The 23,032-nt window shown below is 38.1% G+C and overlaps 1 protein-coding gene across 1 annotated transcript in view; it reads right to left on the bottom strand.

Moving 5' to 3' along the window:
• The window catches only part of LOC123319395 (dynein axonemal heavy chain 5), a 35,279-nt gene that overhangs the window by 1,459 nt on the left and 10,788 nt on the right, over positions 1–23,032 (bottom strand). Inside the window, exons 15-55 of the mRNA XM_044906333.1 lie at positions 22,134–22,421; positions 19,856–20,097; positions 19,492–19,678; positions 19,133–19,414; positions 18,726–18,984; positions 18,255–18,475; positions 17,879–18,078; positions 17,549–17,793; positions 16,950–17,392; positions 16,513–16,737; positions 16,281–16,453; positions 15,796–15,974; positions 14,800–14,987; positions 14,397–14,591; positions 13,918–14,214; positions 11,774–11,892; positions 11,593–11,720; positions 11,113–11,514; positions 10,789–11,057; positions 10,296–10,730; positions 8,234–8,635; positions 7,919–8,127; positions 7,628–7,866; positions 6,949–7,352; positions 6,659–6,885; positions 6,369–6,603; positions 6,124–6,310; positions 5,806–5,951; positions 5,482–5,730; positions 5,197–5,425; positions 4,939–5,132; positions 4,005–4,197; positions 3,584–3,817; positions 3,003–3,472; positions 2,401–2,649; positions 2,156–2,324; positions 1,811–1,963; positions 1,506–1,699; positions 725–938; positions 422–615; positions 27–210 (exon numbers count right to left, since the gene is read on the bottom strand). Coding sequence (XP_044762268.1) covers positions 27–210; positions 422–615; positions 725–938; positions 1,506–1,699; positions 1,811–1,963; positions 2,156–2,324; positions 2,401–2,649; positions 3,003–3,472; positions 3,584–3,817; positions 4,005–4,197; positions 4,939–5,132; positions 5,197–5,425; positions 5,482–5,730; positions 5,806–5,951; positions 6,124–6,310; positions 6,369–6,603; positions 6,659–6,885; positions 6,949–7,352; positions 7,628–7,866; positions 7,919–8,127; positions 8,234–8,635; positions 10,296–10,730; positions 10,789–11,057; positions 11,113–11,514; positions 11,593–11,720; positions 11,774–11,892; positions 13,918–14,214; positions 14,397–14,591; positions 14,800–14,987; positions 15,796–15,974; positions 16,281–16,453; positions 16,513–16,737; positions 16,950–17,392; positions 17,549–17,793; positions 17,879–18,078; positions 18,255–18,475; positions 18,726–18,984; positions 19,133–19,414; positions 19,492–19,678; positions 19,856–20,097; positions 22,134–22,421 — 9,952 coding nt within the window. The remainder of the gene's footprint in view (positions 1–26; positions 211–421; positions 616–724; positions 939–1,505; positions 1,700–1,810; positions 1,964–2,155; positions 2,325–2,400; positions 2,650–3,002; positions 3,473–3,583; positions 3,818–4,004; positions 4,198–4,938; positions 5,133–5,196; positions 5,426–5,481; positions 5,731–5,805; positions 5,952–6,123; positions 6,311–6,368; positions 6,604–6,658; positions 6,886–6,948; positions 7,353–7,627; positions 7,867–7,918; positions 8,128–8,233; positions 8,636–10,295; positions 10,731–10,788; positions 11,058–11,112; positions 11,515–11,592; positions 11,721–11,773; positions 11,893–13,917; positions 14,215–14,396; positions 14,592–14,799; positions 14,988–15,795; positions 15,975–16,280; positions 16,454–16,512; positions 16,738–16,949; positions 17,393–17,548; positions 17,794–17,878; positions 18,079–18,254; positions 18,476–18,725; positions 18,985–19,132; positions 19,415–19,491; positions 19,679–19,855; positions 20,098–22,133; positions 22,422–23,032) is intronic.

Below are 23,032 nucleotides of genomic sequence, written 5' to 3'. Positions count from 1 at the left end.
TTTTCCACTATTATTCATTTACCTACCTTTAATAGTGTTTATTTGGTAAGTTATATCAGCGTTTCCATGGAGACCAAACACTTCCGGACTGTCTGTCGCTGGTAGACTGCATATATAATCCAGATATCCTTGAAGGTTTCTCGTCTGTGGTACTTTGTAGCCTTTATAAAACTCGAAGCCTGGCCTCAGAAGAACATCACAAAACCAAACCTGTGGCAAGGATAAGGTATTCAAAATTTCATTAATAGAGACAGCAGACAGGATCTGGAGTCTAAGTTTATAGATGTATAGTCAGAAACAGAGATCATTGCTTCGTTGAGGCAGTAAAAAATGAATACTACTCCATCTTTTCAACAGTCAGCATATTACATTTGATTACCAATAGAGTTTGTGCTGGGGCTTTGGACATAGCGGAAAATACCTGTGTGAATGTTGTGAGAAGCCTTTTATCGAAATCGTCAGTAACTCTTCCTCCATAATTCACTTCACCGAGCATGTAACACACTGTAGGCCAAGATACCCCTTTTTTTGGGTCCATATCGTCCAAGTGATTTTGGATAAATTGTATACTGGCTGCGAAATCCGATTGGTTGAACTCGTATGGTACATTCCAGCCTTACAGAAAAGGGAATATAATCAGGGTCATTTATAGATAAAGTAACATATCAAGATTAAAATTTTTCGGTATCTCGTCATTTTTGTTTGAAAAAGGGTAAATTCTCACCAAGTGGCCCGAACTTTCGTCTTTCCTGAACAACAGTGTGCAGAAAAGCCACTGCATACAACAAAGGAGGCCATTGTGGCTGTGCGGAATAGTCCAGGTAGTCTTGGGTTATACTCTGGTATGTCCTCTTCATGCTTGCCCTTATACCTTGAGGTGGTTCATTTGTGAACTTGATGGCCATTTGGAGTAGCCCAATAGGAAATTCTTCGTGGACCTGAATTACGGAAAATTTATCAACATTGACTTTCAAATATAATTAATTTTATCAGTTTACAGTCACTCCATCAAAAGTTTTATCATCAATCATAACAGAGTTACGAGCGACCTAGTGGCTAGTTCTCCCCTGTCGTCTGGTATAAGAAAATGCACCTATAAGAAATAAGAGTTTTTGGAGAAGGAAGAAACTGAAAGAAAAACATTCTGGCGAAATTTTCCAAGATTTTTCACTGGCTGAGAATGGGCTATAAGCCCATTGATGAGTGTAGATTTTGTGGGGAAGAAGAGGAAACTCCTGTTCACCTGGCCATAGAGTGCCTCGCCATTGTAAGCCAACGCAAAGACGCCTTGAATGAGAAAACATTAGGAGGAACGAAGACTTATCCTCCTTGAAACCCACCCAAATACTGGAGTTCATTGAAGCTTTGCATGGAGGGCGAGCTATAGAGATCGCAGTGATGGGGACACACAATAGACTTAAACTCAAAGTTTACCACTCATAAGGAAATCTTATGTTTTTATTTTTCCTAATGCTATACCCATGCAGAAAATTTAAACATCCTACCTCAGTGGTAAGCCATATCCTGAAGGTGTCATCTACCGTTTCTGTGTCCATTATCATCGACATAACTTCGGTAGCAAATGATAATGATAAGTGAATATTTTGGAGCAAGACCCATCCTCCTTGGGACATAGACGATTCTATCATGTCTCTAGCTACTATTTCTTGTCCTTGACCCATAGAAACAGCTTTCAGCCCTGCTAGTGGTTTTCATTGAATTAGTTTGAGGAATGATTGAATGAATTTCAATACATTACTTGGGCGATTATCAATTTGAGATGTTTTTGAGGTCTAAAGCATTTACTCACGTATATCTTGTGTCTTGGCCAACGAGGATATCTGTGGAGAAGGGTCTGATCCAATAGATAGCAGGCATATTAAAGGAGTCCTGCTGTCAGATTCGTTCCAAGTTTGTTCCAGATCTAATATGCAGGGTTCTCCGTATTCCTTGCCCAAGGAATCTGAGAGGATGAAACCATTTAAGAAATCTTTTTGAAAATAACATTAAGAATATTGAGTTTTTTTACTTATAAAGCTTCTCTGATTGATTCAGAAGATTTGTTGTAGGCTTCGATTGAAAAATTAAGTTCAAAGTTTTCAATAGTTATTCGAGTTAATTTTCTTGAATTCAACAGTTATTTGAGAAAACTAACCTATGATGTATTTTCTGGCTTGGGATAAGGTTCTATCGGGACTCCAGGATCTTATCAGCAATAGTTTCCTGAAAACATCCAGCGATTTCTGGTATCCGCATGGCAGGTCCTCTTCTTCTGGTTTCTCTTTGTCGTACCAAATCTTCCAATCCCTCTCATGTTGCTCAATCTACATTAGTTAGTATCAATATAGAATCACCTCTTGAAAAAACTAAATTAGTTTGTGATGAAAAGTGTGAGCTTACTTTGGAGAGTATCTCTGAGAAAATGGGCAATTTCTGAATCTCCACCAAATTGAGCCAGGTGATGTCCAAGATCCATCTGAAAGGTTTTGGTTGAACTGCGTTCAGGTCCAAAGAAGCGCCTCCCTTGATGAAAGCCATAAATTCGTCGTGGGATATGATATTTTTGTGTAAGTCAATCTTCATGGCCATCATCAGGGTGAATAGATCCTTGTGTCTCTCATACAGGCTTCTTTGCGTGAATGACCACACCTACAGACATATATGAACTCAAGATAGGTACGTATGACATTCACATTAAGGAGATCGCTTTTTTCTCTGAGAGATCAGGAAATATGTTTTCTTGGCATTCAAAAAGAACTATTTGTTCCAAATTCGAGGAATTATTATTTATCGTCGTCACTTCAAACTACCATTTTACTGCAATGCGGTCTGAATAGCAAATGAAAGATTTCTTCACGATAACTTTTTTTGTATACCTATTGCAATTATCAAAACATAAACTGTGAAATTTTCTTCAGGGGATGTTTTCTATTCCGAAGGTTCATTATTAGGAATCACGAATGGAACCTTAAATTATATGTATTATAATGTTTGGATCTTACTTCTTTCGTGAGATATCTCAGAATGATACTGATCCTCTCCATGGTGTCGGTGCTCTTCTCCGATTTATTGATGGAATTATCGAACAGTATCAAAAACTGCTTCAGTGAGTTCTGGTACATAACGTTAACATTGCTCATTTCCACGATGAGGAAATACAGGATGGACCCTCTAGCCGCAACGGCCCTGAATTCTTCCCTTGCAATATTTATCTTCTTCTCAGTCACTGCTGATACGGATAATTTTTGGGTCACTTCTTCGGAGGTTGTTTTTGTCGTTTGCAGGACGTTTATCAGTTCTTCGTCGTCTACGAGGGAGCCTTGAGTAGAGGTTAGTCGACCCAAAAGATTGCTCTCCAACTCTTTCATTTTACGCTGGTTTTTTATGACACTTTCGAAAAGTAGTACTCGCTCTTCTTCCAAATCCGATTTTTCCATCAGTATCACGCGGCCAAGTAGCTGATCTTCTAAACCTGAGATAAAAAGGTAAAACTTCAACCAAAACTTCACAATCTTCAATCGTGAAATGTATCCAAGCGTATCGTGTTAGGAAGAGATCAGTTTAAAAATTTTCAATTACCCACCTAGCATAGTGACAGTGAAGTCGATTATGGAAGTTTTTGCGCTGATTTCAGGAGAATATGGCGGATTGGGCAATTTTGTTGTGACATAAAGCATGAAACCCTTAAGGACATCGCATTCCTTATCGCCTACGACAACCTTTTCAATAGATCCTGATTTGATGAAATTCTTTTCCAAAACGTTATCCAGGACTGGATCTAGTTCAATACCAACGTCTTCAATGAGCAACGGCCTACCTGTGAAAAAAAGCTCCGAATTTTACACAAAGATTAATTTTTTTTTCTGAAATCGAAATATTACAACAAGATCCTGCCAACTACCCCTCAAACACGGCCAGCAGTTTGAAATGGCTTTGGTTGAAATCTACTTTAGCTAGAGTCATACAGTATGAATATTGAGATCTTCGAAAACCATATACCTTACCCAGGGAAAGACAATCTTCCAAATGTGTCCTGAAATATTTGTGATTCAAAGTGGTGAGCTGAAGGTTGTTGTTAGCTTCTTTATTCTTTATCCACATTTTTCCCTGCGTTTGAGGATCGATGAGCAATGGGTAGGAGCGAGATTTCGTCACAATAAGAGCATTTTGCACTGAAAGTTCATCATTTGGAAGGCCCTTCAAAAAATTACAAAATTTAGTTAATACTGAAGGTTGTCCCAAATTTTTCTCGTGAATCCGCTACATTTTTCAATTTTTTGCGCTTTTATACACAACAGGATAACAACAACTTAACATTCTCTGAAATCTAATGAAAAATAAACAATATTATATTGCGACGAACCTAGGCCGGACCTGGCGCCTCATTTGAGCCAGTGCAACTCTGCGGCTCGCGTCCAGAACACTCTAGCTAGAATACGGATCTGGAAAATTCTAGAAACCTTGAAGAAAAGTTTCTAGGAAATGTAAGATATGTGAAAGAAAAACTGCAACCAGTGCGAAAACCCTGGAAAAGAATCTACCGAAACACAAAAGGCTTAAAAATAAGAGTATGTGGTGTGGCGAATCTTCTAGAAGAAAGAATAGAGACAGATGTAGGTGAAATGGAAAATGAATTCGATGAAGAAATGGATAAAATGAAAAAAAAATTAATGAACTGAAAAAACACCACAAAAGTGTTCAACAAAAATTCAATGTTGGACCTGAGTTTGTACTTCGATGAAGTTAAAAAAGCATACAGGATGCCAAGGTCAATTCGGAAATTGAGAAGCTTAGCCTTAAGCCATTTCAGTTGTACGGAAAACCTCCATGGGCAAATTACCACCGACTATTTGAAGCAGCGGACAAAGCAAACGAATGGAATGCAAATGCAGAAGGTCCGGCCTTGGTTTGTTACACTATTAACTAATTCTGGTTCACCTGAAGGTTCCACTCTGAAATTGTTGCACTTTCTACCAGCATATTGATAATGTTCAGCTGACGAGTGAAGGGAATGTTTTTTGTAACGAGTACTTCCATCCAGAGTTTGACTAAATTCGTTCGAAATTCTTGATTGTACGGACCACAGTATGAAAGGAATCCAGTTGCCAAAAGGACATCTCCGACTAATCTCCCTGATAATTCAAAAAATTGTTGGAAATTACGAAGCCTTTTGAATTAATTATTTTCGAAACATACCCAATTGTTCTTTGAACTCTTTGCTCTGCTGAGTCCATCTGATCTTTTCTCCTCCTAATCCATTGATGAGAGTTGTGGCTGTATTCATCTTTCTCAGGCAAGCGTTAGCTGCATCCGTGAGTCTCTGCTTTTCCATGACAGCTTTGTCGTATTGCTCTTTGACTTCCTTCAGTGAAGCTTCTCGTTCCTCTAACTGATTCTGCGCAGCGGCCAGGTCTTCCATTGCAACCTAGGAAAATATAAATTTCGACTAAATTCTCAGAGTTGACTGAGAGAATTTGTCACCTTCAGTCGAGCTTCTTGAAGAGTTAGATTAGCTTTTAGAGGAAGCACCTCTCTATTCACACTATGGAAGAAAGCCATTGCTTTTGTCCAAGATAATAGACCAGCCACATCTCCACATACTCTTTTCGCAGTGTCCATGTTATAATCTTCCATTTCGAAATATGGCTCCAGAAATTCTACCATCTCGTTATTTATGATATCTTTCGGGTAATTTTGAAGTTGTAGAAGGAATGTTGTAGAAGCCATCATCTGGAAAGAAATGGTTCAATGTTTTACGGTTCAAGTAAATTTTTTTTACAAACTATCTTGTATTAAAATGAATACCTTGAGCGATTCAGCCCAAGAAGGCTTAGGACAATTAGCAGCTGGATCAATAGAAACTGGTTGAAGTTTTCTTTGAAATAAGATCAGCACACAGTCCATGATCCTCATTATTAAATGAGGTGGTCTTCCCAACTTTCGTACGGTAGCTGAAAATTGAAATGATAGTGAATTATCAATACCATCATCATACCATCAATATCTAGTGCACCATGACCTATCTATTAATCTTCCATTTCTTAAGCTGGTCAAGGTATGGTCAAGGAATAAATAGTTGTTGGTGATTTAAATTGCAATAAGAAGAAATTGTGGTAGCCTCACCAATATGTGCTGGTTTTATCGTGTTCAATGCAGCCTCCGCCTCTTCCAGAGCAGGCTTAGCGGCTTCTAATTTTTCTTCAGCTAACGCTTTCTCATTTGCAATAGATGAAACAAGTATTTCAGCTTTTTCCTTAACTTTTTGTACTTGATTTTTCACTATTTCTGCTTGCATTGCCCTCTCAGTGACCTTGAAAAATGTTCGGAGATGGAATTGAAAATGTTTTTTGGAATTTCTGTATGCCCACCTCCGTTAGAACAGTTTCTGCTCTCTGCGACGCCTCGGCAAGTTCCTGTTCCATGACTGCTAATTCCTTCTTCAAAATGAGGACAGAGGATGAGGCTTCAGCCAGTTTTTCCAGACCAGTATCCATCCTAGAGGCTCCTTCACTGAGTTCTTTTTGCTTGCTTTTGTAAATACTTTTGTAGCCAGCAATGAAGTTGAGATAAGACTTTGGAGTCACGTGAGTGGCTCTTCTATACCTGTTTTGCGAAATAATCGAAATAATAGGAAAAAACTACTAGATCTTTCACGCACCTCTGGAAGTAATCGCTGGATGTCTGAGATACTATATCTTGTATGGATCCAAGAGCTGTAACCAGTTCTTCTTTCACTTCAGTTGAACAAGCTATCTTGAATTCAGTCAGGAAATGCTTTGCCACCAGAACTAGGGCATCTTTGGGCCAAGGTTGAAACCAATCTATGGTACAACCAGAAATCAAAGCGGGAAATCTCAGGGCCCTGGTTCTGAATTTCTCTCCAACCTTACAATGAAAAGGATAGTTTTGGCAAAACACCCACACTTTGCGTTAGACGAGAATAATTACCGGGGAAAAACAGAATACAACATGCAAGTTCTGACATGTTCTATTCATGAAATATTCCATCACAACTTCAGCGTTCAAGGTGCGTTTCATGTTCTCTCTCCTCATTATGGGAGTCAGCTCCTGGATTATTTCCGTCTGCTCGTCTTTAGTGAACAGATTCGATATGACACCGCCAGACAGGATGTTATTCAGATATTCCAAAAATCCTTCTTCCTTTATGTCCAGATCTGTGAATATGAAGGTTGTCCCTTTACCCTGACAACCACATGATCTGTACAAGACTTTGAGATCTTCCAAGAAGTTTCCTATATTGTATGATCGTGTCAGAGTTATTTGAAAGCTTTTGTAGCCAGCTATGAATGAAGATAGCTTGGTAAGTGACTGTTTTCCACTGCCTCCGACACCTGGAACAGAAATTGAATGTACACAAAATATTTGTTCACTAAAATCTCCTTTTATATTTTCAAATAATTTGATGGAAAGCCCTCTGCACTAAAGATGAGGTGGGAAAGTTAAAACTGTCTCATTAGAGCAAGATATGTTTCAAATATTCATTGTCCATGCAGTGGTTGTTTGTCAAAGGATGACTTCAAAAATCTGTACAATAGGATTCATAAAAAAATTCAAAAATAAATGAACGCAGATGTTTCTTCTTCATTCTAAAAAGGAATACACTCACCAACAAGCATAACGTTGCCTCTTGGATGCCTTATAACCCTCGATATCTTCACCAAGTGCAACATGGCATCCGGAAAGAAGACAAGATCCATTCCAGACCCTCTCACCATCTCATTGAACTGAGACAGGAACATATCCAGTCGCTCCCTAAGCTCATTCTCGTTAGTTACTGGCTCATAGACCTTTGGGAGTTCCATATCAGCATCTTCACCTTCTTCCCCAGTGGGCTCAGGAGCATCCCTGTTAGTTAAAGATATGAATGTGTTTTGAAGGCCTCAAATGATGTATTTACCTCATAAAATCCACGAAAACTGGGCTCGGCCTGGTTTTGTTCATTAGATTCGTTCCTAGTTCCCTCTCTACGAGATCCAGAAGCTCTTGATCGAACCAGTCCTTATCTTCTTGTATCGTGAAGCGGTCGGAGAAGACTCTGGTACATTCGTGCTTCCACAGCACCATGAGACATGCTTCTGAATCTATCACTGTGGATAATGTGCCAATCTGTGAAAAAGTGGTGCAAAATAGAAAATTATGACCATATGTGGAAAAGATGTATTAAGGTAGGTAATTGCTTTTTGTTGTCAAAAACACATGTCTCACAACTAACCATTCCTTGCCAAATTCTGGACAAATCCCTCAGAGAAAACACATAATGAAATTTAGCTGGAGTGGGCAGCAATTTCGATCTAGTATTTCTCCATAGGAGTCTCGTGAGGGGTATCAGTTTCTTGACCAAATTACGAACTTCCAATGGAAATCCCCTCTTAATATTATAGTGTCCTTGGGCAATCACACCGAATATTTTGTCTATCGATGTGTCCAAAGGTAGAGGACAGTTGAATATGCAGAACTGCCTCTTCAAACGCGACGGTATGTCATTTCTTCCACCACCCGGCTGTCCCATGGCCGCAAGAAACTGTACGTCCACTATGGAAACGAATTCTCCAGGTTTTTCGAGGCTGTAAAATCCTCCCATGTCCATGACTTGCCGGACAACTTCGTTGGTTACCTGGAAAAATGATGTGAAGTCAGGAACTTGGATATCTCCGGAATACAGATTTGGTCTAATGGATCTGAAAATCAGTACTTGACTCCGAACAAATGTTTGAATGCCATCTGGCGAATGAATAGTTAGGGAGGCCCAGAATTTTCTTGGCAATTCCTCTAGTAGTAGCCTCTTCATCAGAGCTGTGCCACCTACAGCTCGCTCTCCAGTTCCAGAGTTGTAATTATCTCCAGTACTATCGTTTAGAAGCCACCCAACTTGAAAAATTAGTTTGTTGGTTAAACGTACGAGAATGTATTGATATCTCGTTAGCCTAGACCAGTTCCATGCATGAAAAAATATTGCGTTGCCATAGCAACGAACAATAACTCATTAGAAGAGTTAGTGTGAAGTTTGAGGTCAGAAAGGTAAACCAGAGTTACGCAGTAAATCAAAAGAAAGAAGATGTCCACCGAAATTGTGAAAATCGAAAACTTGGAGTATCGAGCCATCATCAAGTACCTGTATTTAAAAGGGTTAAGAGGTGAGCAGATTTACGAAAATATGATAAATACCCTTGGTGATCAATGTCCTTTGTATGCGACCGTGAAAAATTGGACTGCAAGCTTCAAAAGAGGTAAATTTTCCATTGAAGATGATGATCGATCAGGAAGGCCAGTTTCTGTGTCAGTCACCGAAAATATCGATGCAGTTCATGACATGATTTTATCAGACCGTCGAATTGGGCTAAAACGAATATCTGAAGCACTGCATGAATATTTCATACGAACGCGTTCATCATATAGTTCACGTCAATTTGGACATGAGAAAAATTGCTGCAAAATTGAACCCCAAATGTTTGAATGTTGACCAGAAGCGTGCAAGGGTAGAAGCATCGCGTTCGATGTGTGCTCGATTTGAAAACAATGTAGACTTCTTGAACCGAATTGTCACTATGGATGAGACTTGGGTACATTTCTACTATCCAGAAACAAAGCAACAATCGATGGAATGGCGACACTTTGATTCTCAAAGACCTAAGAAATTTCTTGTCCAAAAATCAGCTGGAAAAGTAAGTTCTTGCTTCAGTTTTTTGCGATTGCCATGGAGTAATCATGATTGATTTTTTGGATAAGGATAGAACAATGACCGGAGATTACTATTCGACATTACTGACCACTCTACGAGAAAAATTAAAGAGGAAAGACGCGGAAAGCTATCCAAAGGTGTTTTGTTTTTAAAGAACAACGCCTCTGCACACAAATCTCATGTTGTCATGCAAAAAATTCTTGATTTAGGGTTTGCATTACTAGAACACCCCTCTTATTCACCAGATTTGGCTCCATCCTACTATCATCTCTTTCTTCAACTGAAAAAAAGTTTAAAAGGTCGTAAATTTTCTTCCAACGATGAGGTAATAAAAGCTGTGGAGATCTGGTTTGCAGAGCAAGAAGAAACATTTTTTTTGAGAGGTGTAGAGACGTTGCAGTTTCGCTGTAATAAATGTATCCAATTAAGAGGAGAATATGTTGACTAATAAAATATTTTGACATTGAAATTTTGTTTGGTTCTATAGTAGGCTAAAAATTTTTCAATATATCCTCGTATGATTTGAGATCATTTTCGGCGCAAAATACGAAAATTACTAACAGAGTCGAGAGTTCAACTGGAAATGAGCATTCACCTGATCACCCCAACAGTTTATCTCTGGCAAATTGATGTCATCGATGAATATCATCATCTTCTTCCCGTTCGGAGCTCCAAACGTATTCCCCATCCTCTTCTCCACGTAACTCTCAATTGTTTTCTGGAATTGATAGGGGGAGGTGGCGCTGGAAAAATTGAACGCCCTGTGGAGGTACAGCTCTGGGTTCGCCCTCTTCATGTATGCTTTCATCATCACGGTTTTCGCTGTCCCTTGTTCGCCAATGAGAAGAACTGCCTTTTCTTGCTTGGCTATGGTTTCCACCAGGTAATTTATACGAACATTGTCGGGGATTGGGATGAGAATAGTGGCGTATTCTGGCGTTGCCAGTTCTGGATATGAGTAATTGGTGACTAAGGAGCTCCAGAGGACCCAATTTCCGTCGTCATTCACCATGTAATCGAAAAGGGTGCACTGAAATTCGAACATGTGGTCTTATTGTGATATAACATCGTTAATTTTCTTCACTTACATCTCTATTCTTCTCGGTATTTTTCGGAATATCCAAGAAGCTCAAGTTCTCTTTCACGAAAGCATCGAACTTGGCCCTGTCGTCGTTCTCCAAATATGCACCCAGTCCCCAGGTCAAGACGAATACGAAAATCTTAGCCAAATGTTCGGGAGTGAGAAGTTTCGTTTCTTCTGGTTTCTCCTGCTCCTCTGAAAGTTCGTCATCCAGATCCATCTGATCGGATTTTTCGGTTTCCTCTTCCGTTTTTTCAATTTGTGGTGGAATCAAACCTGGTGGTATTGCACATTGAGCTCGAATACTCCATAGTTTGGTGTTTTTACTCACCCTCCATAAGTTTCAGCATCTGCAGGGTTATGTTGCAAGGGAGCACATCTAGCACTAGGTTCAAACTCTGGTTGCCATAGCTATAAATCTGGGCGAGGGTTTCCCAGAAGAGGTGATGGAATATTTCCTGTTCTTTTGCACTCCTAGTTTTCAGCCAAGCTTTCACCACAGGTTTCCAGGTAAGGCCAGATGAACTCATGTATACCATACCATTTCTGGATACCGTAGCTGGTGAGGCGTTATCGATATTGTGTGGTTCAAAGATTATTTTGCATGTTGGTGCCATAGAAAGTCTGTCGCCATTCGCTAACGTTAAAGTTTTGTTGTCGTCGAGTACAGAGTTTAAGTTTTCTATCCAAATGCTGTCCACTGGACCGTCGAGAACTAACCATACGTTTTCCCCTGTGAAAGGAAGTTTTTAAATTTAATTCAGTGATTTTCTTACTTTTGACTCAATAAAAATGATGAATAGTAACAAACCTGGCTTGACCTTCATAGTTTTTCTCCACAAAGCAGAGAATATTCCATCGGTCCAGTCGTTTGTAGCCACGTCAAGACGGCCAAACATCTGAGAAGCCGTGATAGCTTTTGGATTCATCCTCATCTCCCTGGAATACATCTGAGATAGTAAAAGATGCATGGGTTAATTCAGATAGATTACCTATGAAACTGCCCCATCTGAGTGAGAGATTTCATCAGTATTTGAATACAGGTTGTCTTTCCGGCCCCTGTGGGCCCCAAAGTCATTATTCCATGCCGCACAGCCTGGGTTTCGTACAACTGTAAAGAAGAGAATACATACTCTCAAAGGGAGACGCAAGTTACATATGCGAAACAAATATCAAACTCTTATTCCTTGTCGTTGAAAAGATACATTTAACAGATATCGATTGAAATTCAATCTGGGAGGACTGTGCATCTTCTACGAGGATGTATTGATATCTAGTTAGCCTAGACCATGCATAAAAAAAATATTGCGTTGCCATAGCAACGAACAATAACTCATTAGAAGTGTCAGTGTGGAGTTTGAAGTCAAAAAAGTGAAACACAGTTACGTAATAAATCAAAAGAAAGAAGATGTCCACCGAAATTGTGAAAATCGAAAAATTGGAGTATCGAGCCATCATCAAGTACCTGTATTTAAAAGGGTTAAGAGGTGAGCAAATTTTCGAAGATATGCTTAATACCCTTGGTGATCAATGTCCTTCGTATGCGACCTTGAAAAATTGGACTGCAAGCTTCAAAAGAGGTAAATTTTCCATTGAAGATGATGACCGATCAGGAAGGCCAATTTCTGTGTCACCGAAAATATCGATGCAGTTCATGAGTTGATTTTATCTGACCGTCGAATTGGGCTAAAACGGATATCTAAAGCACTGAATATTTCATACGAACGCGTTCATCATATAGTTCACGTCAATTTGGACATGAGAAAATTTGATGCAAAATGGATCCCCAAATGTTTGAATGTTGACCAAAAGAGTGCAAGGGTAGAAGCATCGCGTTCGATCTGTGCTCGATTTGAAAACGATGTAGATTTCTTAAACCGAATTGTTACTATGGATGAGACTTGGGTACATTTTTACGATCCAGAAACAAAGCAACAATCGATGGAATGGCGACACTCTGGTTCTCCAAGGCCTAAGAAGTTTCGTATCCAAAAATCTGCTGGAAAAGTTCTTGCTTCAGTTTTTTGGGATTGCCTTGGAGTAATCATGATTGATTTTTTGGATAAGGTAGAACAATAACCGGAGATTACTATTCGACATTACTGACCACTCTACTGGAAAAAATTTAAGAGAAAAGACGCGGGATCTATCCAAAGGTGTTCTGTTTTTGCAGGACAACGCCTATGCACACAAATCTCATGTTGCAATTCAAAAAATTCTTGATTTAAGTTTTGGATTACTAGATTACTAGATAGATTAAGGGGGGTGCCCTTATTCTCCAGATTTGGCTCCATCATCTCTTTTCTCAACTGAAAAAAAGTTTAAAAGGTCGTAAAAGCTGTGGAGATCTGGTTTGCAGAGCAAGAAGAAACATTTTTTTTGAAAGGTCTAAAGACGTTGCAGGTTCGCTGTAATAAATGTATCCAATTAAGAGGAGAATATGTTGAGTAATAGAGCATTTTGACATTTAAATTTTGTTTGGTTCTATAGCAGGCTAACAGCGGGTTTCATAAAACTCTTACTGCCCGATCAACGATTTGACAGTCACTGGATTTCAAAAACGAAATCACTAAAACTCATTCATTCCTACATATATTGAACAAGAAGCAATTTAGAATCATTGAATAGATGTATATAGATCATAATTTGATTCGAGAATTGAATTCCGAATTCTTATGGCTGAATTATTGATTGAAAACAAATTGACGTTTATCTGTCAATCAAGCGTTGATTCCCCGATCGAGCTTTATGAAACCGGGGGTAAGAATTTTTCAATATATCCTCGTATAATTCAGAAGATACGTTCAACAAACTAATTCGTACCTGATTCAACTCAATGAAATAATGCAGGCAGTTTAAGAATTGAATGTCAAGGAGATATTTGTTTATCAAAAAAGTTGAATAAAAATATCGTATCGAGCGAAGATTAACGAGGATGATTTAAATTTCAGTCAATAATTTTTTTCAGACAAATTTATTGTTTCCCATCAAATTGGAGTGACAAGACAAATCTTGAAAAGGCTTTTGAAATGATGCATCACTCGATCAGCATTTTGTATACGAAAATCTGTTTGTGGTAAGCTTTAGACGTTGAATTCAGGGAAGTCACATCCTTCTCAGAATGAAATTTTCTTACCTGGATCAGTTTCAAAGCCCATGGTGGATGATTGATGAGACCTGCCAATTCGACTTGCTTATCTATCGCTTCTTCCAACTCCTGATACGTAGTCTTTTCCAGAACTTGGTTGGGAAATAGATCGGCAACTAGCGAAGTGAACAGAGGTTCATCTTCATCTATCAATTTGGATAGGTTCATATCTCTGAGCACTCTCATAACAATTGTACTTTCTGAATCTTTATCGTTTACTCTCTTCGCTGCACCGAGGCTTCTAAGGACCGATAAGATGTTCCTCAAGCCGAAATCGTAATGGACCTTAAAATTTAGGATATATAGGTACAAATATTTACCCGAAGCCATGCTTTTGAAGTTACAGCCCTTGAAATTCTGATGGGAAATGGAATATTGTTTTGTTCAACCTTCAGACAATTCAGACAACATTATGCTTTTCAACTAATTCATCGCACTGCCAAAAATTTATTGATCACTTTTGTTACCTGTTTGGTTAGCTGTTCCTCGCATAATTTATACAAAGTATAGAATTTCCTGGCTAAGGTGATATTTTCAAGAAAACCGCAACTCGCTAATTTAACGCGAATAATAATCTGTCTATCTGGCACCATCATAGCGACAGTCCTGAACTGAATTTTTAGATTTTCCGGCAATTCCTTGCGTCCAGCATATCCAGGATTCTGAAAATGAGAGCAGTTGATTGATTATTTCAACCCATTTACTGTTTATATTTCAGGCCACAAGGTTTTATACTTTAGTAACGAAGAATTTTTCTTCTACAGTTTCTTCTTTGAATTATTTAACTTTTTCATACGAGGTCAATTCAATTTTTAAACATCTTGGACATTCTTGGAGTAAATTAAATCCAAGAATGTATCTTCCACTCACCATTGTAATAAATATTCCGAACTCTGGGCACATTTCTATAATGTCGCCATCAGTGAAAACGAATGACTTTTTCTTCTCTCTTTTACTGGCCAAAACGACAGCAACCTGTTGTGCTGCTACTGACAAGACTGGCAATTCTATCCTGTTAAACTCGTCGAAGCAACCCCATGATCCAGATTGGGCCAAACCTACATGATCAAAATCACTTGAACAGTGTAGCTAAAAACATTTCTGCATAAATTAAAGATCCCACCGATTATTTCGTAAAAAGTATCCATTGATTATATGTTAAAAATCCCATAGCGAAGAAAAATTTTTGAACTGTGAAGAACATATACATCTCCAAATATAACACAGCGTGTAAAAAAATTCATACGAAACTAACGAAAACCATACAGGTGAAAAAAATCCTTCATTCTTCCTTGTGGATTTTTATATATATTTGTACTAGGTTTGTTTTGAAAAATTGCGATTTGTAGTTCAGTTATATTATATCTGAATAGGGAATACTCCTTCTGACGAAAATGATGTACTATTTATGAAATATCCTTGAAACGTCACATTTTGAAATAACCATTTCAACCGATTCCCAAAAAAAATATTTTAAGTACTTAAAAATGAAAAATGAAAATTGGTATTTAAAATTTAAAGCGTTTTGTTTCCATTGCACAAGTTGGCAATATCGACTGAAATATGCGTTGATAATGAAGGACAACAAATACACTATCTTGATGAGATAGACATAGATGGCTGCCTATGAAGTCTGCGACGAACGAGAAGGACGTAAAATTTAATGGGATTTTTATGGCCGGTTGCTGTTGAGGCTCGCCAGTGAGTACTTATCAACAGCTGTTATTTGTACTAGAAACTAAGCGATTTGAATTTTAAAACCTCATGTTTGAAGAATGATTTTGAATAGTTTCCGCGGTGCATTTGAAAAATTCATGCAGTTTAAACTTGCTATGCAAATTGAGGAGAATTCCCCATTCCAATAACCTTTATATATTCTCCCTAATCCTCTGTAATCCATCTGATCGGAGCAATTGAATACTACGACATATTTCGCAAGAGTCTTCCCCATGTCCTTCACTGTCTCAGTTTTTCCAGTTCCAGCTGGACCACATGGGGCTCCTCCCATACTCATAACTAGCGCCTGAGCTAAGGTTATATAGCATCTGAAAATGAAAGAAATACATTCAAGATGCAGGAATTAGTAGCTCTAAACTATTCGTCTAGGAACCTGTGGAGTGGCGGGACAGGATTCTTGCTTTAACTGAGAGATGGCGTTAGAGAGAACAATATCTTTGAAGTATCCAACTTATAGTTCCTTAAGAAATACATCCCCAAGTCAGGATTATCATCGTTATCGGGCAGAAAGATAATAATAATACATTCAAGATTGAATTTTTCAATGATTGAATTATACGGAAGTAGTATCTAGATGTATCTCGTTTTTCTTGCGACATTAACACTCAACTGACCTGTCTGTGAGAGGTGTAATAACCAATCTGTCCGTACACCCCAAATACTCATTCTGATAAGAGAAAGTCACATCAGTGATTACGATAAGGGTTTTGTCCTGGTCTTCTTTGAAGTAGAATCTACATTGCTTCAACCATTCGAAATCGTTAACATGCCTCACATTCAGTCGACACTACGGAATAACATCAATACATCAAAAAATTTAAAGCGCTCAACAGATGCAATACTGACCAATATATCGAATATATCTCTTTGATGAACGTGAATAGTGATCAATGTTTCGAATTTGGTTCGTTCTATTTTGGTCAGATCTCTTGTAGTCTGGTCTATCAGTGTATTCAGCAATTCTAAGAATTTGTTGTTGGTGTCGGGCATCTGCTTCTTGTCATGTCTTGCTTGCATCAATGCTAATTCTGCATCTCTGGTCCATATCATCTGGAGGCCCAACAATCCAATCTAACAAGAAACAAAAGAAGATTATTGCGCTTTCATTGCAAAGCTGAAAAAAGTTCACAAAAGCAACAGTTAAGCTCAAAAGTAGGCTGCAACTCTATTCAAAGTCCTGGAGATCATATGAATGCCTAATGTGGAGCTCTTTTTTGTAAATTAACGCCTATCTATTTCGCATTGCACGAATAATATTCAAATCTGGGAGGCTTAACATTTACCTGAGCTGGCATTTTGTCCAAGAACTGAAGGAGATTGAAATTTGGATCGTTGATCATTGCATAAGCCTGGCGTATGATTGAATGCAATGAAGACTGTGACATCATAAGTAGCTGAGTGAGCCATTGCTCAACACTTCCCTCAGCTCTAACAGCCTTTTCCAGTGGAATCATTTCGTTTTCGGACGATATAATGGCGGTTATCTTGTTGTATTCTATATCGTGGAACTTCACCCATCTAGTGTTGTCAAAAATGGACAGCAAATGGTTCTGTATGGTGTGGGAATCTGATGCTTGGCCCAGGATCTCCAGTAGTGCAGGATCCGAAACAAAGAAGAACCTTGGAAACATCGTACGTTTTTTCTCTAGATAACCGCTCAGGGATTTTTGGCAGAGCTCCAGTTGTTCTTGGAGATGTGGTAGAAGCTGCTTCAAGAGATCGTCACCTAGAAGATAGATTAATTTTATTGTTGTTGACTATGTCGTAAACCTTTCAGAAATATTCATCTGTAGCCTATTGAAATATTGTTGTATTTATTCCTATGTTTCGGGATACCATTTAAGATTTATTTCAATAGCTGAAGGATTTTCTACTCACTCACCAACGCAGCAGGAAACGACGCCTGGTGTCTCATGGGCTCTCTGCATAATCTTCTGCCAAGATTTGTCTATTTTCGAGAACCTCTTGGCTTCTTTAGGCAATTGTTTGGCAATATCCCCACCCACAAAGACAGCTTCCAAGTACACCCACATATTCTGAACCAGCAACCAACGTTCCAATATCTCGTTGGTGTTGGATAGATCGTGAACCCATTGCTGGATTTGCTTCTTGAATGGAGCATTGTACCTAGAAGAAGTAAGTTCTTTCAAGTTTTCTTCTACGAAGAAACTTATAGTCGATGAAATTGATTTCATAGTAAAAGCTTAGTCACCTGTTCGACAAAAGCGATCCCAAAATCATCAGGCTGTCCTCCAGTTGTCCTATAGTTTCCGCTGTTGTATCCCCTCTCAGTAAGAGCTCGCCTCTATTGTTGAATGTCATGAAAGTGAGTTCATGGACTGACCATTCGTTCGTCACTTGTCGAAGTTTTGCCTCAATGTCTTTCTCTTTCATGGCGGATATACAGATGTCCTTAAAATTGCGATTTTCATTAATAATAGTAGTTATGTTCTATGCAGAAGTACCTAGATATACATGAAACATTGAAATTCTAAACCTTCCAGCGAACATATTCTTGGGGGTGAAGGGTGGGAAAGAAAAGATAGGGGCATTTCATATTGATGAGGAGAAGTGATAGAATAACTTACTTCAATATCTTCCTTATGAGATAGTAATGGCGCCTCCAGTATGTTCTTTAAACAGAAGCCTTCACTTTCGAATTCGAAAACATGGTGGAGTGATTCCATGATCCTTTGCCAGTGTCTTGGTTTCATTGCCTTATTTGCCATTAGTTCCAGAAGAGGACACATGTCATTGAAGTCGTCAATCGTTTTCTTGAGGGCAAAAAAGGCAGGCCATTCCTTCAAACCTTCAATTTTTTAAAATTTAGTCTAAGAACTTTTTCAAACATTTCTATAATGAAAGTATTGAAATTATACGAATAAGTAAGAGACAGGGCATTTTTTTTTAATATGCATTTTATGTTATAGTGTTACAGTTACAGTGAACTAGTGATCAAAGTGCAGAAAGGGATACAAATTGTTACATAATGGTAAATATTGCTAAATAAATAGTGCTTGGTTAATTAATTAACCGAAGGTGTTTCAATATTATTTCACCTTTCGGTAGTTTTCTGCATCTATTTTGGAATTCCATCAACTCGTTATTTATCTCCTCTATATTGACGTCTTCCCAGGGTATATCATAGTAACTGTTCACCCTGTCAATTACATCGTTATACAATTTGTAGAGCTTCTGGAGTAGGTTCAGTTCTTTACGGATCTGTGCTAAGTCTGGATAATCAGTTGTAGGTAAGCCGAATAGCTCTTCTCCATTTTGGTATGTTTGAAGCTTCCTCCACATACCTTCGAAGCGATTCTTTGAAAAAAGAACATCAGTTAAGTCCGTGTAGTTTAAACCCACTTCGCAGTATGATCGATTGACTAATCGACGAAAATTTTTGAGAAAAGAAGACCCAAATGTTGAGGCTAAGAGCTTGGCCTAACTTCACAAAATAATTTCATACCTGGAAGGATATAAGTCTGTCTGAAGCTTCTCTGGGGGTTAAACCAGGCTGCATAGGACCAGCAACCCTGTATTCGTTGCAGTAATCCAGCTTATCCAATCTGAATTTTTCGAGATTGTTTTTCAAATCATTCTGGAACTGTGGTTGCATATCCAGGAGGTTACCTTGAACCTTGAGAGCTCTAGCCTGTAGCTTATTCCAAGTGTACCTTAAATTGTCCACCTGATCAATTATTTCTCTTTCAACCATCACGTTGAAACGGCTTAGAACGTTGAAAGCTTCCTGTAAAAGAATATTTGTCGAATTACATGGTGTTATACATTAAAGTATGACAGGAAGGAAATTGAAATAATTCCCACCTCTACTGGTTCTATTTTCAACTCCATATCCACCTCCTGTGCTCGTATTTTTTTCAAGGTATCCATTATCATTCTGACGTCATCCAAATCTCTTATTGTCCTTTCCAGTTTTCTTTCCATTTCGTTGATGACAGCATATACGTAGTCCATTTCTCGCTTATATTTTTTCTTCATAGCTTGACCTATTCTATTAAGAATCATATATTCGCTTCGTTTTGATCTACCTCAAGGTCTGAATGATTGAAACTTGAAAAATTAGAATGAATAGAAGTTTAAAAAAAGAACTCAATCTCTTGATGAAATTATTTTCGAAGTTTGTATTGTAATTCGAAATAAATAAAAAAATAAGTAGGGTTCAAAATACCTGTGGGTGCAGCTCTTAATTTCTGTGCTCAGTCCGTATTTCAATTTTTCAGTTGAGATGGCCAAACTGATACCGATGAAGACTACCTCCGGCTCTGTTTCTAGCCTGGTGTTGAGCTCTTCATGCTTGCGAAGAGAAGTTTCATATTCTGCTAGACAAGCTCCCAGTAGTTCTCTGTGTGATTTTTCGTTCCTCCATAATATGTAGTAAGGTCTCCATTTTTGCAGGAATTGAGTGATTTCCTAGGTAGCGATTGAATAAAGGCATAAGACATATCGATTATATCCAAGATACACAAGATCACAAGATGTGTTCTGGAGTGAGTACTTGCTACAGAAACATTACTATAAACTTGAAGTGTATTACTCTACATACCATGTGGAGACACGTATGTTCGCTTATTACACACTCAAAATATGGTCCTCGTGGCAAACTTTATTTTTTTCATTTCCCTACCTAACCTACCTATCCTTTAACTGTACAGGGTGGGCAAATTTAGATGTTTTAGCACTACAGCTTTTAAACAAGTGGAGATAGACAAAATCTGATACCCCATTCTCATTCTCTTTTTCTGAGAAACTAACAAGAGTAGTAGTCATTTTTGGCCACTTTCTTTTGTTTTCGAATTATAAGCGAAAATTGAAAAAATGGTGATTTCGAAATGAATTTATATCTCAGCTAATACTGATGATAGAGCTTTGAAATTAAAACATTATTCAGGCACTTTTCATGTAGAATCCAGTGGCGTGCTTGCCTTTTTAGCAGGATTTTTAATTACGAAGCTATGACCCAAAGTTATGTTTATATATATAAAATCATATGGTTGGTATCAATATAAATACTAGAATATGGTCAAAAACCTTTTTTCTCAATATTTCTATGGTTTCAACTTTTGACGAGCACAGAAAAATAGAGCTTCCTATAACAAGAGCATTCTCCTTCCGGAAATGTCATTCTTTTTATGCTTTTCACAGATTATCACAAAATTTGAATCTAGATATATTTCATACATTTTTACATCTCAAATTTTGTGAACATTAGTGAAAAGCATAGAAAGAATAACATTGCCGGAAAGAGACTGCTCTTGTTATAGTAAGCTCTATTTTTATGTGCTCGTCAGAAGTTGAAACCATAGAAATATTGAGAAAAAAAGATTTATGACCATTTTCTATTATTTATATTGAAACAAACCATATGATGTTATGTATTTTTGAAATCAGTAAAAATTAAGCTTTCAAAACATTGCACAGAAATCTAGAGTTCCCATTTGAAAAAACATAACTGGATTCTACTTAAAAAATGCCTGAATAAAATCTTTTAATTTCAGAGCTCTATCATCAGTATTATCTGAGATATAAATTTATATCGAAATCGAAATTTTTCCAATTTTCGCTTATAACTCGAAAACAGAAGAAGGTACCCAAAAATGACTACTACTCTTGTTAGTTTCTCAGAAAAAGAGAACGAGAATGGGGTATCAGATTTTGTCTATCTCCACTGGTTTAAAAGCTGTAGTACTAAAAAATCGAAATTTGCCCACCCTGTACACCGGGTGGTCCAACGAAAATTGCTCGGACCCGTTAATTTCTGATTCGAGGGGGAGCAACGTTTCAGCTTTATGCATCCCCGTAACTGAAACCCCTAAAGGGGGTAAGCACAACCCCTTGATTTTGAATAGGGATGAAGGGTTTTGCTATACCTAATGTTGAAGATCTCGTCGAGAACTATCTGATCCTGAAATTTCGTTTCAAAATGTCCATCGATAACGAATTGACAGGTAAAATAGTGGAAGAGTTCTTACTCTTCTGATAAGTGTATTATAAATGCTGGAATGGGCACCAGATCTGGGAAATGTATCATCCATTTTCTTCTAGCTGCTATAGTTCTCGAGATCGACAACGAATTTTGCGCACTCTGTACATATTGAAGTAGGTGTCTATTTATAAGGTGGTCCAACGAAAACCTCGATTTTCTGACTTTAAAATGAAAATGTGAAAAATCCCCTCAGTAGACAACGAATTTTGCCCACCCTGTACCTAACACCTTTTCGTATTTTTCTTCACATATATCATAACCGATACGCCAATGTTCCCCCCCAATTCTTGAGCAGTGTAGAATGGAACATTTCTCCAAAAATCACCATACAATATGCTTGTTTTTCCTAGCCTTCCAACGAATTTTCTTATGATTTTAACAATTATCGTTAACACAGATCGATCATGATCAGTGTTGGCGTGCGGAAATATGAATATTTTCGAAAACGTTAATTATTACTCACTTGTTTCAAGTCCTGAGTACAGGTTGACAATAGCGACAAAGCTTTAACAACTTCCTTGTTCTCCATGACGTGGTTATAGAAGTTCCTATGCTGCAGCGGGAAAGAGGGTTTATCCTCACTAGCCAGCCTGTAGAATTTCCTCCTCCTGGTCTTCAGGTCGTCTTCTTGCTTGAGTTTAACGACTCCTTTCAGGGTCCGCTGTTGCAAACGAGATTGATTTACAATATCCCTTATGTTTGAGCTGCGACCCGCCAATTTTTTCCATCCCTTCTTGGTTGCATCGACCTTCTTCCCTTGGGGCAATGTACAAAGCGTGGTGTGTAGTGCCGAAAGTGTGAGTAAGTGAGTTGTATTGTGGATGTTTGAGTGGAACGATGGTTCAGTGAATTATCGTTCGATCATTGACCAAAAATCAAAAAATTCAAAACGAAAAATTGATACGTGCGTGCAAAATTGGAATTCAAAAATTATTGGTCATTCCAATAATGAGTCATTTGGTGACGGTGGAAATTGGCAATATTGCCCGAATTATTGGAAAAAAATATCGTTCGGTCCAGAGTTTGCAGGGCAGGACAGTGGTTTATTGTGAATAGTGACAGGTTGTGAGTGTGTGAAAAAAAAGAAGAAAATTTCATTAATAAATGGTTCGTGAATGGACATCACTATAAATTACAAAGGCAGTTGAGAATCTACTTTTACAACAACAATCTAAGCACTAGAATAACTTCCTCTTATGATACTTGTACACTATATTTCCTCGATATTTCCTCAATAATAGTGAAATTTGGTATGTGCCATCAATTAGTGAAAATGAATATTCTATAACACAAACAAAAAACTTTTCAGCCTGAACAGTAGCGAACGTATTATAGACACCGACTCATCAGGCCCTATCTTCG

This window comes from Coccinella septempunctata, chromosome 1, assembly GCF_907165205.1.
Source record: "Coccinella septempunctata chromosome 1, icCocSept1.1, whole genome shotgun sequence".
NCBI classification, from domain to species: Eukaryota; Metazoa; Arthropoda; class Insecta; order Coleoptera; family Coccinellidae; genus Coccinella; species Coccinella septempunctata.
This window is presented reverse-complemented; position numbering and strand designations above follow the sequence as displayed.